Source organism: Mustelus asterias, chromosome 1, assembly GCF_964213995.1.
Source record: "Mustelus asterias chromosome 1, sMusAst1.hap1.1, whole genome shotgun sequence".
Taxonomy (NCBI): domain Eukaryota; kingdom Metazoa; phylum Chordata; class Chondrichthyes; order Carcharhiniformes; family Triakidae; genus Mustelus; species Mustelus asterias.
The window spans coordinates 175,296,546-175,310,716 of record NC_135801.1 but is presented as its reverse complement, the minus strand read 5'-3'; the positions used below and the strand labels follow the sequence as shown (position 1 = coordinate 175,310,716).

The following is a 14,171-nucleotide window of genomic DNA, read 5'->3' as shown; positions in this document are numbered from 1 at the left end:
TAGAGATGCTCAAGATTACGAAGGTAGATGGGGAGAAACTGTTCCCACTGTGAAAGGATCAAGACGGAGAGGGCACAGATTGAAAGTAACTGGCAAAAAGAAACCTGCAAACCTTTTCAGACAGTGAGTGGTTAAGGCCTGGAATGCACTGTCTGAGGGTGTGATGGAGGCAGGTTCATTCAAGGCATTCAAAAGGGAATATGACTTGTCTGAAAAGGAAGTGTATGCTGGGCTATGGGAAGAAGGCAGAAGGGAAATTGTTCATTCGGCAAGCTGGTGCAGACACGATGCGCATGACCTCCTGCTGCACTCTAACAATCTGTGATACTTGGCCAAAAATGTAGGTTCACATGCCTTTGCAGAGTGTTTTCCCAAAGGAAATATCCAAAATGCTTTCACTTACAATATCTAATTACTCTTAATATATTTAGATAGTACTTTAGTGAAAATGTATTTTAAAATATCATGATCCTAGAAAATATTTTGTGCTTTTTTTTCCCCTTAATGCTAATGTGTAAATAACATTTCCCCAGTATGAGTTTTCAAATGTGAGCTGCTAAATCGAGATTTGTGCAAATGCAGATATCTTACTGCATGTGGAATAACTGGCATGCAATTGTGTAATTGACGTTTTAAATCCGTAAAACGTTTTGTCTGTATACACTCTGTATATCCCAAATGAATGGTTTGTTCTCCAGAGTATACTTGTTACATGCTCTTTTTTTTAATGGTGTTTCCAAACTGTAGCTGGCCACCTGAGCACTGATGACCTTAACTCATTGATTGCCCATGCCCACCGTCGCATTGACCAGCTGAACAGAGAGTTGGCAGAACGGAATGTGCGGGAACAGCAATGCATTGAAATCGCACTTGAGCATCAGAAACTGGAGCACAAGAAAAATTTGGAAACAGCAGTGTCAAAAGCCCTGGAGCACTATCGATCAGAAATCCTCCTTGAAAGGGACAAAAAGGTATGACACAAGCCCAGTTCTGCATGTGTTTTACTAGCCACTAACCTGCAGACATCATAAAGTCTTAGATTTTTAGAATGTATTGCCGCGAATTGTAATGGTCAGAGCTGCAGTAATTTAGATTGCTATTATGACACACTGGGGGTGACCTGTTGCTAGTGCACCATGCTCTATGCGGGAACTACAGGATTTCTCCTTTGAAGAGAGATGGTTAAGAGATGACTGAATGGAAGATTTTGAGATGCGCGATTTTCATACAGTAGATAAAGGAAAAAAAAATTCACTCTGGAGAGCTAGTGGTCATGATGCAAAATCATTGACACAAGACCTAAAAGGGGGATGAGGAACAATTTCTTCACTGAATTGTCAGAATCTGGAATGCTGTAAATAAATTTTAACAGGCAACGTGAAGAATGTGCAGGGTTACTGACAAAAAGTCAGGCTGTGGAACTAAGCAAGACTGCTCTTTTAAAGAGCCAGGCCAAATAACCTTTTTGTGTACTGTACTGTAAGCTCCTCAGGCATTTTGGGTTTGATAGATCACATTGTGTGGAGTTTGCACATTCTCCTCGTGTTTGCGTGGGTTTCCTCCGGGTGCTCCGGTTTCCTCCCACAGTTCAAAGATGTGCGGGTTAGGTTGATTGGCCAGGTTAAAATTGCCCCTGAGATGCGTAAGTTAGAGGGATTAGCGGGTAAATATGTGGGGGGTAGGGCCTGGGTGGGATTGTGGTCGGTGCAGACTCGATGGGCCGAATGGCCTCCTTCTGCACTGTAGGGTTTCTATGATTTCTATGATTGTATACAGTCTTCGAGACCTGGCATCAGTCGAAGACTCAGGCCACTGTCTTGCATTGTCGTGTCCTCAGTGTTTGTCAAGAAGGGCTGGAGGTAGCCGGACTGGTCTTCTCCGCCTCCTGGGGTCTAGGTTTCTCTTTACCACGGCTTCGGGATAGTGACATGGCAGAGGTACAGAGGCTTCGATGAAACTCTGGATGGATCCTGAATGTTGCTTGATGATCCTGTCATGGCTTTGGCCTTTTCTATCTCCGTGGATGGTAATATTATCCTGCAGTTCATCATTAATCCTGAACTTTGTTCCCTTGTGATTATACTCCTGATTTTGTGATATTGTCTTTTATCCTGACATGGGTGTACGACATATGAGCACAGAGGTGTTTGTTGCCTGTTTTCCTGTTACACTGTGAAAATCAGGATTGTTTTTCTCTTTGGTATTCATCCACTGGCGTGCTCCATTGGTGGAATGAGGCAGGCCTTAGTTTAATGTGCATTACTGTTTGCATTAAGTCTTGGTTTGGGGAATGTGTGGTACCGGGGGATTGGGGTGAGTAAAGGGGGTCTGGCTACCATGCTTCTGGCCCTATGTCAAATTCTAATTCTTGGGTCTCAATGTTTTCAATATGGAGATATTTCCTTGTTTGGGGATTGTTTGTAGGTCTCCTTTCTATTAGTGAGCATGCTGAGTTGGTTGTACGATACGAGGATTGTGCGGTTTATCTGTTTTTTCTGTGCTGTAATCCTTGCATTTACAGAGGGAGTATATTTTTGGTACCCTTCACTTTATTTATAGATAAGACGAATAGTGCCACAGCAAGGTGGCAGATAGGTGATTTGGTATAAGAGTGGTTGGCATGGCCTTCTACGACCTCATTGTGGATGAGGAAAACCCCCGTAAGAATTATTGATGTCGTGTTTTTCTTTTGTACTTTGGTTATTTTGGGATTAAGGAATCCTTGTCTCCTTTGAAGGTAAAGACACTCCATGTATCCTGGAAAATACTTTTTTTTTCTGTCGTTGGCGCCTCTGATGGTGTTGGAATAGGGGGAAGTATGTACTGGTGCATGCCCGGATGTGTTTGGCTAATCCTTGAACACCTAGCCTTTCTTGGGTTGGTCATCTATATTTACTAGGCTTTGCAGGTTGTATGGTGATTACTTGGCTCATGGAATGTAGGGTGGGTATATCATCCTGTTGTTAGGGTTTCTTTGAAGAGGGGAAATGGGTGAAATTTCGTTAATGGCGAAACTTAAGTGGCACCTCTGGGGTGCCTAGAGACAGGGATAGTTTGCTTTGTTCAATGCATAAGAGTGACGTGAGTATCCTTGGCTTGTTGGCCCTTATTCTGGTGTGTTGTTGATCCTAGTTTAGCTTAATTGAGTAGGTTAGGGCAGTGGTAACTGTGTTCATCCAGGTCAGATGGAGGGTATGCTGGGTGGGGGAGTAGGTCACCCTCTCCCAAGATGTCCCCTTCTGGGGGCTTCTGGACAACTCTCCTTCTTGAGACTTGGTTCTCCTGGGGATGTAGTATCCTGTTGGCTGCAGGGCCTGAGTGCAAGTCTGAGTGCTTTGGTTCACTGTTGTTTGAGTCTTTCTTTGGTTGGAAATTAGGCTGGGTGGAGAAGTAAGTCACCCTTCTCCCGGTGGCCTTGCCAGTGGTGCCCACACTTCACGAACGAATGAAAAAAAGGAGCAGTTTGCAAAATATAGTTTTGTATTTTTAAAAAACTTTTGTGACTTGAGGATGTAAGCAATGTTTCAACTCCCATCCTGATCACGCTACTCTCCAAATAGTGTGATTCCTCATTTTATTGTTTTGTTTTGAAGGTTTATATCTTTTGCAGACAGATAATTGAAGGGAATAGCTCGGTTGTGTGAAGCCTTTATTTCAGTGTATAAGACAGGATGAAGGAGAGGCTGGAAAGATATATAGTGGAGCACAAAAGGAGATTAGAAACTTAAAAATTGATATAAAAACACTTGGGCATAATTTATATTAATAGATCTCACCATAAACTGAGAGGCTGAATAATGAATGACTGGTTTTACTGATTTACGATTTGGTCATGGCTGCATTGATTCAGGATTGGAATAGAGAAATGAGCTTGGAGTGGATATGTTCAGTTTGAAAGTTTATTTATTGGTGTCACAAGTAGGGTTACATTAACACTGCAATGAAGTTGCTGTGAAAATCCCCTCGTCGCCACACTCCGGCACCTGTTCGGGTACGCTGAGGGAGAATTTCGCACGGCCAATGCGCCTAACCAGCACGTCTTTCAGACTGTGGGAGGAAACTAGAGCAAACTAGAAACTAGAGTGGTGAAGAAGGCATTCGGCATGCTTGGTTTCATCGGTCAGAACATTGAATACAGGAGTTGGAATGTCTTGTTGAAGTTGTACAAGACATTGGTAAGGCCACACTTGGAATACTGTGTGCAATTCTGGTCACCCTATTATAGGAAGGATATTATTAAAGTAGAAAGAGTGCAAAAAAGATTTACTAGGATGCTACCAGGACTTGATGGATTGAGTTATAAGGAGAGGCTGGATAGACTGGGACTTTATTCTTTGGAGCGTAGGAGGCTGAGGGGTGATCTTATAGAGGTCTATAAAATAATGAGGAGCACAGATCAGCTAGATAGTCAATATCTTTTCCCAAAGGTAGGGGAGTCTAAAACTAGAGGGCATAGATTTAAGGTGAGAGGAGCAAAAACCCAGTCTGCAGGTGCAACAGGTGATCAAGAAGGCAAATGGGATGTTGGCCTATATCGCAAGGGGGATAGAATATAAAAGCAGAGATGTCTTGCTGCATCTGTACAGGGCATTGGTGAGGCCGCAGCTGGAATACTGTGTGCAGTATTGGTCCCCTTATTTGCGGAAGGATATATTGGCCTTGGAGGGAGTGCAGAGAAGGTTCACCAGGTTGATACCAGAGATGAGGGGTGTTGATTATGAGGAGAGACTGAGCAGATTGGGTTTGTACTCGTTGGAATTTAGGAGGCTGAGGGGGGATCTTATAGAGACCTATAAGGTAGTGAAGGGGCTGGATAGGGTAGAGGTGGAGAGATTCTTTCCACTTAGAAAGGAAGCTAGAACTAGAGGGCACAGCCTCAAAATAAAGGGGGGTCATTTTAGGACAGAGTTGAGGAGGAACTTCTTCTCTCAGTGGGTGGTGAATCTCTGGAATTCTCTGCCCACTGAAGTGGTGGAGGCTACCTCGTTGAATATATTTAAATCACGGATAGATGGATTCCTGATGGGTAAGGGAATTAGGAGTTATGGGGATCAGGCGGGTAAGTGGAACTGATCCACTTCAGATCAGCCATGATCTTATTGAATGGCGGGGCAGGCTAGATGGCCTACTCCTGCTCCTATTTCTTATGCTCTTATGAGAGAGATACAAAAGGGTCCAGAGAGGCAATTTTTTCACACAGAGAGTGGTGAGTGTCTCGAACAAGCTGCCAGAGGTAGTAGTAGAGGCGGGTACAATTTTATCTTTTAAAAAGCATTTAGATAGTTATATGGGTACGATGGGTATAGAGGGATATGGGCCAAATGTGGGCAATTGAGATTAGCTTAGGGGTTTTTAAAAAAAAGACAAGTTGGGCCGAAGGGCCTGTTTCCATGCTGTAAACCTCTATGACTCCCGGAGGAAACCTACGCAAACACAGGGAGAACGTGCAGATTCTGCACAGACAGTGACCCAAGCTGGAAATCAAACCTGGGCCCCTAGCACTGTGAGGCAGCAGTGCTAACCACTGTGCCACCATGCCATTTCACACTGAAGGTAAAGGAAAAAGCAAGGCAATGGTTTTGCTGCAGTCAACAATTGCAGTGTCATGGCAAAAATCAATTAAGTGAAAAGAATACTAACCTGGTCACCTTGCACTGCTGCAACTGCATGTTTTGTTGAGTAATGTTGGTATCAGCTGTGTTATAGACTATATTTCTAAGGTGATGGCAATGAAGGCAAGAAATGTCAAAATTAACTCAATTGAGTACAATTTTCTTTCCAATTCAGGCAGAAGAAGTACGAGAAGTGATGGAGGCTGAGATGCGAACCCAGTTACGCAGACAAGCTGCTGCTCACACTGATCATCTGAGGGAGGTACTGAAGGTTCAGGAACAGGAAGTCAAAGGAAAATATCAGGAGGTAAAATGTACACTGAATATTAAACCACTTATGGCAAAATAAAATAGTTAAACCTTCAAAGCTAGCCAAAGCTTGCTCTTCATACTATGTCTAGTTGCTCCCAAGTTACAATAAAGGGGCCTGATTTCCTCTGAAGGTTTTCTTTGTCAGTATTTAGTAATTTTGAGTAAGAAATTGCTTGTGTGACCATGCGCACATTTCTCACCTTTGACAATCACATCAAAGATTTCCCGTTCCCTGGAAAACACAATTTCACTCTGGGAAGAATATCACCGATTCTTTTTGCATTTGTGCTCCAACCTTGAGTAAAATAATATGTTTGTGGCCAATTAAAGTTGAGATAAGGGCAGTTCAGTACATTTTTAATATCTAATTTAAGCTTTATTTCGCTTGATTGCATTTGTTTTTATTTTCAGGAGTTGCAACAAAAGATATCTGACTACGAGATTGAATTCAGACGCTTGGCTCAGGAGCAACTGGACAATTTCACACTGGACATGAATGCAGCTTATTCCAGGTTGAAGGGTATTGAACAAGCAATGGAAAGTGAGTGATCACTAGCAAATATTTTGCCTAATTTTTACAAGACACTTTGTGAGATGCATTCAGCTAGTATTATTCTTGCATTTTCTGAGACAAATTGTGGGTGAAGAGTCACCAATTGAGTTCTTCCCAGATAATTTGTTTCTTAAACTTAATCCCTGCACCCACTTCATATAGGGCTGTCCGGCATTCATCAACACGCTGCTGGAAATGGTCTCTGGTGTAATGAGATTATTGTCACTGAATGGTACATATTGCATTCTTGTTGAAAAAAAGATCATAAGTCAAAATTGCAGATATCTGGGGATATGTAAATAGCTGCAGCAGAAGAGCAGGGGGTCAGAGAATGCTCCAGTGTTTAGGGAGTATGATGGAAGAAAAAGGCAAGTGATAACAGAGATATAGACTACCTTGCTGGTCATGCACTGATCCAGCATGCCCAATCCATATCATAAGTAAAAAGCAAAAATAATGTTGGGGTGAAAACATACACAATTACTTTCTAAACTTTTAAAAGCAAGCTGGAGAAAGAGTTGAGCACATAGGAACTACCATCTCATCTCCAACCTCCCTTTCCTCTCCCAAATCCTTCAACATCTTCTCGCCTCCCAAATCTGTCCCCACCTTGTCGGAACTCTGTTTGAATCCCTCCAATCAAGTTTCTTTCCCTGTCACAGTACTGAAACAGCTCTTGTCAAAATCACAAATGATATCCCATTTGACTGTAATACAGGTAAACTTTCTCTTCTCTGACTTCTTGACCTATCTACAGCCTTTGACATAGTTGACCACACCATCCTCCCATATCTGTCGCACAGCTGGGTGAGACTGGTCTCATCTGGTTCCATTCTAATCCATCTGATCTTAGCCAGTGAATCACTTGCAATGGCTTCTCTTCCTTGACCCCCTTCTATTTCTAATCTATTTGCTGTTCCTTAGTGACATCATCCAAAACCACATTGTTAGTTTTCACATGAACGTTGACAACTCCTGGCTCTATTTCACTAAACCTTTTCTCATCTCCCCCACTGTTGCTAAATTATCAGAATGTTTATCTGACACCCAGTACTGATGAGCAGAAGTTTCCTCCAATTAAATATTGTGAAGACTGAAGCCATTGTTTTCAGTCTCCTCTCCAAACTCTGTTCCCTGACTACCGACTCAATCCTACTCCCTGGCAGCAGTCTGAGATTAACCCAGTCTGTTCACAACTGTGGGGTCAAATTTGATCCTGAGATGAGCTTCTGAACTCGTATTATTGCAATCACTAAGATTGCCTTTTGCCAACACCATAACTTCACCGCTGTCTCAGCTCATCTGCTGAAACTGATTCCTTCCTTTGTTACCTCCACACTTGACTATTCCAATGCATTCAAGGCCGGTCTCCCACATTCTCCCCTCTAAACCTGAGGTCATTCAAAACTCTGCTGCCTAGGTCTTAACTTGCACCAAGTTCGGATTGCTCATCACCTTGTCCTTCCTGACCTACATTGGCTTTGGGTTATTGGTTTTAAAATTCTCACCCTTGTTCTCGAATCCCTCCATTGCCTTATCCCTATCTTTGTAATCTCCTCCAAGCCCACAGCCCTTTGAGATATCTGCCCTCTCCCTAATTCTAACCTCTTGTGTATTCCTGATTTTAATCACTTCACCATTAGTGACCATGCCTTCGATTGCCTGGGCCTCAAGCCGTGAAATAGCCTCGCCACACCTCTTTTCCTTACCTTGCCTCCTTTTAAGACATTACTTAACCTTGGTCAAAGAAGTAGGTTTTTTTAGTCATCTGACCTACAATATCCTTACATGGGTCGGTGTCATGTACTGCTTTATAGTGCTTCTGTGAAGTGCTTTGATATGTTTTCTTGTATTTAAGGGTGCTATACAAGTATAAGTTGTTGTTGATTAGGAGTAAGCAATCAAACGTGTTCCACCAATTTCTCATATGAAAGAGCACTGAACTAGAAAATATGAGTCAAGCTGGATCATTGTTCATTTTCTCAACCAATATATGACATGTATATTCATAATTAAAAGCTGAGTGTTTTTGCTAACTATGAATGTTGCTTCATTTTAGGTCATGCAATTGCTGAAGAGGAGGCTAGAAAGGCACATCAACTCTGGCTCTCCATAGAAGCTCTGCAATACACACTCAAAACGGCCTCTGGTGATAGTCCGACAGAGCCTCTACAGAAGGCCCTAGAAGCTATTACAAATAGCTGTGGAGATGATAAGTTCACACAGGCCTTAGTTAAATCTCTTCCTCAAGAATGTCTCTCCCGTGGTGTATACAGTGAGGAGGCATTACGTCATCGGTTCTATGCAGTACGGAAAATAGCACGGCGTGTGGCCATGATAGATGAGACGAGAAATAGCCTCTATCAATATTTCCTGTCCTACCTGCAGTCCTTCCTATTAATGGAGCCCCGAGTAGTAAAGCCCCCCGAGGAACTTAACCCTGACGACCTGGACACATTTAGACTGTTATCGTATGCTTCGTTCTGCATTGAACATGGTGACCTAGAGCTTGCAGCTAAATTTGTCAACCAACTGCGTGGGGAACCAAGAAGGGTGGCGCGAGACTGGCTGACAGAAGCTCGTGTGACCCTTGAAACAAAACAAATAGTAGAAATCCTTTCAGCTTATGCCAATGCGGTCGGTTTGGGTACCACACAAGTTCAATAATTCAACAGAAAACAGCCGCCCTCATCATGACAGAAAAATGGAGTCCAACGCTGTAAGCACTATGTTACTGACTTCACTGACTGTATGGTACAATGAAGTAAGTTGTGTGTTTGTAATTTGGTATAATAGTTTTATGGATTGGACTTTGTAATTGAACCAAATAATCATTTCAACTCATTGTATGTTGATTTTCCCTTCAGGTGCATATCAATAAAACAAAATTAAAGAATGAATGGAAAATGTATATTGGTGTATTTTTTAAAAACACAATAAAGTATGACCAGTTACTAGTTCAAGTGATAGTGAATCATCAGACAGTGTGTCCCTAGATTCTGTTTTTGTTTCTCTACGGATGATCAACCAAGGCTATAGTTACCCCTTGATTTGCAGCAACCTAAATCTGTTCATAGAATCTACAGCACAGAGACAGGCCCTTCGGCCCAAACTGGTCCATGCCGACCAGAATGCCCATCTAAGCTAACCCCATTTGCCTGCATTTGGCTCCTATCCCTCTAAACCTTTCCTCTCCAGGTTTCTGTCCAAATGCCTTTTAAATGTTGTCAATGTCCCTGCCTCAACCACTTCCTCTGGCAGCTCATTCCACATATGTACCACCCTCTGTGTTAAAAAGAAAAATGTTGTCCCTCAGGTTCCCATTAATTCTTTCCCCTCTGAACTTAAACCTATGTCCTCTAGTTCTTGATTTCCCAACCCTGGGAAAAAGACTGAGTACAGTCACCTTATCCATGCCTCCACGATCTTATACACCTCTATAAGATCACCCCTCCATCTCCTACACGCCAAAGAAAAAAGTCCGAGCCTGTCCAATCTCTCCCTATAACTCCGTCCCTTGACTCCTGGCAACAACCTTGTAAATCTCTTCTGCACTCTCTCCAGTTTAATACATCTTTCCTATAGCAAGGCGACCAAAACTGAACATAATATTCCAGGTGTGGCCTCACCAGTGTCCTGTACAACTGCAACATAACTTCCCTGACTGATGAAGGCCAGCATGCCAAAAGCCTTTTTCACTGCCATATCTACCTGTGACTCCACCTTTAGAATTCCATGCACCTGAACTCCAAGATCCCTCTGTTCAATGATACTCCCTAAGGTCCTACCATTCACTGTGAAAGTCCTACCTTGATTTGACTTTCCAAAATGCAACACCTCACACTTATCTGTAATGAACTCCATTTGCCATTTCTCAGCTCACTTCCCCAGCTGATCAAGATCCTGCTGCAATTTTTGATAATCTTCCTCACTGTCTACAATACCACCTAATTTAGTGAAATCTGCAAACTTACTGATCATGCCTTGTACATTCTCATCTAAATCGTCAATATCGATGACAGCAATGGCCCCAGCACTGACCCCCTGAGGCACACCACTAGTCACAAGCCTTCAGTCTGACAAGCATTCTTCCAACCCTTGTTTTCTACCATCAAGCCAATTGTATACTCAATTTACCAGCTCTCCCTGGATTCAATGTGATCTAACCTTCCAGAGCAGCCTACCATGTGAAACTTTATCAAAAGCCTCACTGAAGTCTATATAGACTACGTCTGTCACCCTGCCCTCATCAACCTTCCTGGTCACTTAGAAACATAGAAAAACTACAGCACAAACAGGCCCTCCGGCCCACAAGTTCTGCCGAACACATCCCTACCTGCTAGACCTACCTATAACCCTCCATCCTATTAAGCTCCATGTACTCATCCAGGAGTCTCTTAAAAGACCCTATTGAGTTTGCCTCCACCACCCCTGACGGCAGCCGATTCCACTCGCCCACCACCCTCTGTGTGAAAAACTTACCCCGAACATCTCCCCTGTACCTACCCCCCAGCACCTTAAACCTGTGTCCTCTCGTAGCAGACATTTCCACCCTGGGAAAAAGCCTCAGAGTCCACCCGATCTATGCCTCTCAACATCTTATACACCTCTATTAGGTCTCCTCTCATCGTTCGTATCTCTAAGGAGAAAAGACCGAGCTCCCTCAGCCTATCCTCATAAGGCATGCCACTCAATCCAGGCAACATCCTTGTAAATCTCCTCTGCACCCTTTCAATCTTTTCCACATCCTTCCTATAGTGAGGCGACCAGAACTGAGCACAGTACTCCAAGTGGGGTCTGACGAGGGTCTTATATAGCTGCATCATTATCCCCGGACTCCTAAACTCAATCCCTCGATTGATAAAGGCCAGCACACCATACGCCTTCTTAACCACCTCCTCCACCTGCGGGGCCGATTTCAGTCCTATGGACCCGGACCCCAAGGTCCTTCTGATCCTCTGCCGTACTAAGAGTCTTTCCCTTTATATTGTACTCCTTCATCCCATTTGTCCTACCAAAATGGACCACGACTCATTTATCTGGGTTGAAGTCCATCTGCCACTTCTCCGCCCAGTCTTGCATCCTATCTATGTCCCTCTGTAACTTCTGACATCCCTCCAGACTATCCACAACCCCACCAACCTTCGTGTCGTCAGCAAACTTACTAACCCATCCCTCCGCTTCCTCATCCAGGTCATTTATGAAAATGACAAACAGCAAGAGTCCCAGAACAGATCCCTGGGGCACACCACTGGTGACCGACCTCCATTTAGAAAAAGACCCATCTATACCCACTCTCTGCCTCCTTTGGGCAAGCCAGTTCTGGATCCACCGGGCAGCAGCCCCTTGGATCCCATGCCCTCTCACTTTTTCTAGAAGCCTTGCATGGGGGACCTTATCGAACGCCTTGCTAAAATCCATATAAACCACATCTACCGCCTTCCCTTCGTCAATGTGTTTAGTCACATTTTCGAAGAACTCCACCAGGCTCGTAAGGCACGATCTGCCCTTGACAAAGCCATGCTGAGTATTCTTGAGCATACTAAACCTCTCTAAATGCTCATATATCCTGTCCCTCAGGATCTTCTCCATCGGTTTACCAACCACTGAGGTTAGACTCACCGGTCGGTAATTACCTGGGCTATCCCTATTCCCCTTCTTGAAAATAGGAACCACATCCGCAATCCTCCAATCCTCCGGCACCTCTCCCGTCTCCATCGATGACACAAAGATCATCGCCAGAGGCTCTGCAATCTTCTCCCTCGCCTCCCACAGTAACCTGGGGTACATCCCATCCGGACCCGGCGACTTATCTAGATGCCATTCAAAGATTCCAGCACAACCTCTTAAAGTTCATCAAAGAACTTTGTAAGGTATGATCTCCCATGCACAAAGCCATACTGCCTACTCTTAATCCTTGTCTTTCCAAATTCCTGTATATCTTATCCCTCAGAATCCTCTAGTAACTTACCCACCACAGATGTTAGGCTTATTGGTCTATAATTCCCAGGTTTTTCTTTGCAGCCCTTCTTAAATAAGGGCACAACATTTTCTATTCTCCAGTCTTCTGGTACCTCACCTGTGGCTAACTCATGCAAATATCTCAGTAAGAAGTCTAACAACACCAGGTTAAAGTCCAACAGGTTTATTTGGTAGCAAACGCCACTAGCTTTTGGAGCGCTGCCCCTTCATCAGGTGGAGTGGGAGATCTGCTCACAAACTGGGCATACAGAGACACAAACTCAATTTACAGAATAATAATTGGAATGCGATTCTTTACAGTCTTTACAGCTAATCAAGTCTTAAAGGTACAAACAATGTGAGTGGAGAGAGCATTAAGCACAGGTTAAAGAGATATGTATTGTCTCCAGACAGGACAGCTAGTGAGATTTTGCACGTCCAGGCAAGTTGTAGGGGTTACAGATAGTATGACATGAACCCAAGATCCCGGTTGAGGCCGTCCTCGTGTGTGGAACTTGGCTATCCGTTTCTGCTCAGCGACTCTGCGCTGTCATGTGTCGTGAAGGCCACCTTGGAGAACACTTACCCGAAGCTCAGAGGCCGAATGCCCGTGACCGCTGAAGTGCTCCCCAACAGGAAGAGAACAGTCTTGTCTGGTGATTGTCGAGCGGTGTTCATTCATCCGTTGTTGTAGCGTCTGCACTATCTGTAACCCCCACAACTTGCCTGGAGTTACAAACTCTCACTAGCTGTCCTGTCTGGAGACAATACACACCCCTTTAACCTGTGCTTAATGCTCTCTCCACTCACATTGTTTGTACCTTTAAGACTTGATTAGCTGTAAAGACTGTAAAGAATCGCATTCCAATTATTATTCTGTAAATTGAATTTGTGTCTCTGTATGCCCTGTTTGTGAGCAGATCTCCCACTCCACCTGACGAAGGAGCAGCGCTCCGAAAGCTAGTGGTGTTTGCTACCAAATAAACCTGTTGGACTTTAACCTGGTGTTGTGAGACTTCTTACTGTGTTTAGAACATAGAACAGTACAGCACAGAACAGGCCCTTCGGCCCACGATGTTGTGCCGAGCTTTATCTGAAATTTATCCCAGTCCAACGCCGGCATCTCCACATCACAAATATCTCAGCCAGAGCTCTCGCAATTTCTCTCTAGCCTCATGCAGTGTTGTTGGATATACCTGGTCAGGGCCAGAAGATTTATCCACCTTCATACATTTTAATACATCCATCACCTCTACTGTAATGTGAACTGTCCCCAATATATCGCCACTAACTTTCCCAAGTTCCCAAGTCTTCATGTCTTTCTCCACGGTAAACACAGAGGAGAACCATTCATTGAGAACCTCGACCATCTCCTGTGGTTCCACACGTGTCCACTTTGGTCCTTGAGGTGTCCTTTTTTTCTCTAGTTACTCTTTTTCCTTTAATGTACTTAAAGAATCCCTTTGGATTCACCTTAATCCTGTCAGCCAAAGCTACCTCATGCCTTCTTTTTCCCTCCTAATTTCTTTCGCGTATACTCCTATATCTCCAATACACCTCCAGGGAATCCCTTGATTCCAGCTGCTTGTACCTGAGCCATGCCTCCTTGTTCCTGGCCATAACCTCAATATGTTTTGTCATCCAGGGTTCCCTACTCCTTCCAGCCTTGCAGGAACATATAGACCCTGAACTCCAGCTATTGCACTTTTAAAGGCGTCCCACTTTGCCCTCAA

General features: G+C 43.8%; 1 protein-coding gene across 5 annotated transcripts in view; it reads left to right on the top strand.

Annotated features, from left to right (window-relative positions):
- The window catches only part of immt (inner membrane protein, mitochondrial (mitofilin)), a 57,818-nt gene extending 48,441 nt beyond the window's left edge, over positions 1 to 9,377 (top strand). For all 5 annotated transcript variants that reach the window (XM_078223555.1, XM_078223535.1, XM_078223545.1 and 2 more), the window contains 4 exons: positions 748 to 971; positions 5,788 to 5,919; positions 6,336 to 6,465; positions 8,537 to 9,377. In XM_078223555.1, coding sequence (XP_078079681.1) covers positions 748 to 971; positions 5,788 to 5,919; positions 6,336 to 6,465; positions 8,537 to 9,144 — 1,094 coding nt within the window. In that variant the 3' untranslated portion in view covers positions 9,145 to 9,377. The remainder of the gene's footprint in view (positions 1 to 747; positions 972 to 5,787; positions 5,920 to 6,335; positions 6,466 to 8,536) is intronic.
- Positions 9,378 to 14,171: the final 4,794 nt, after the last annotated feature.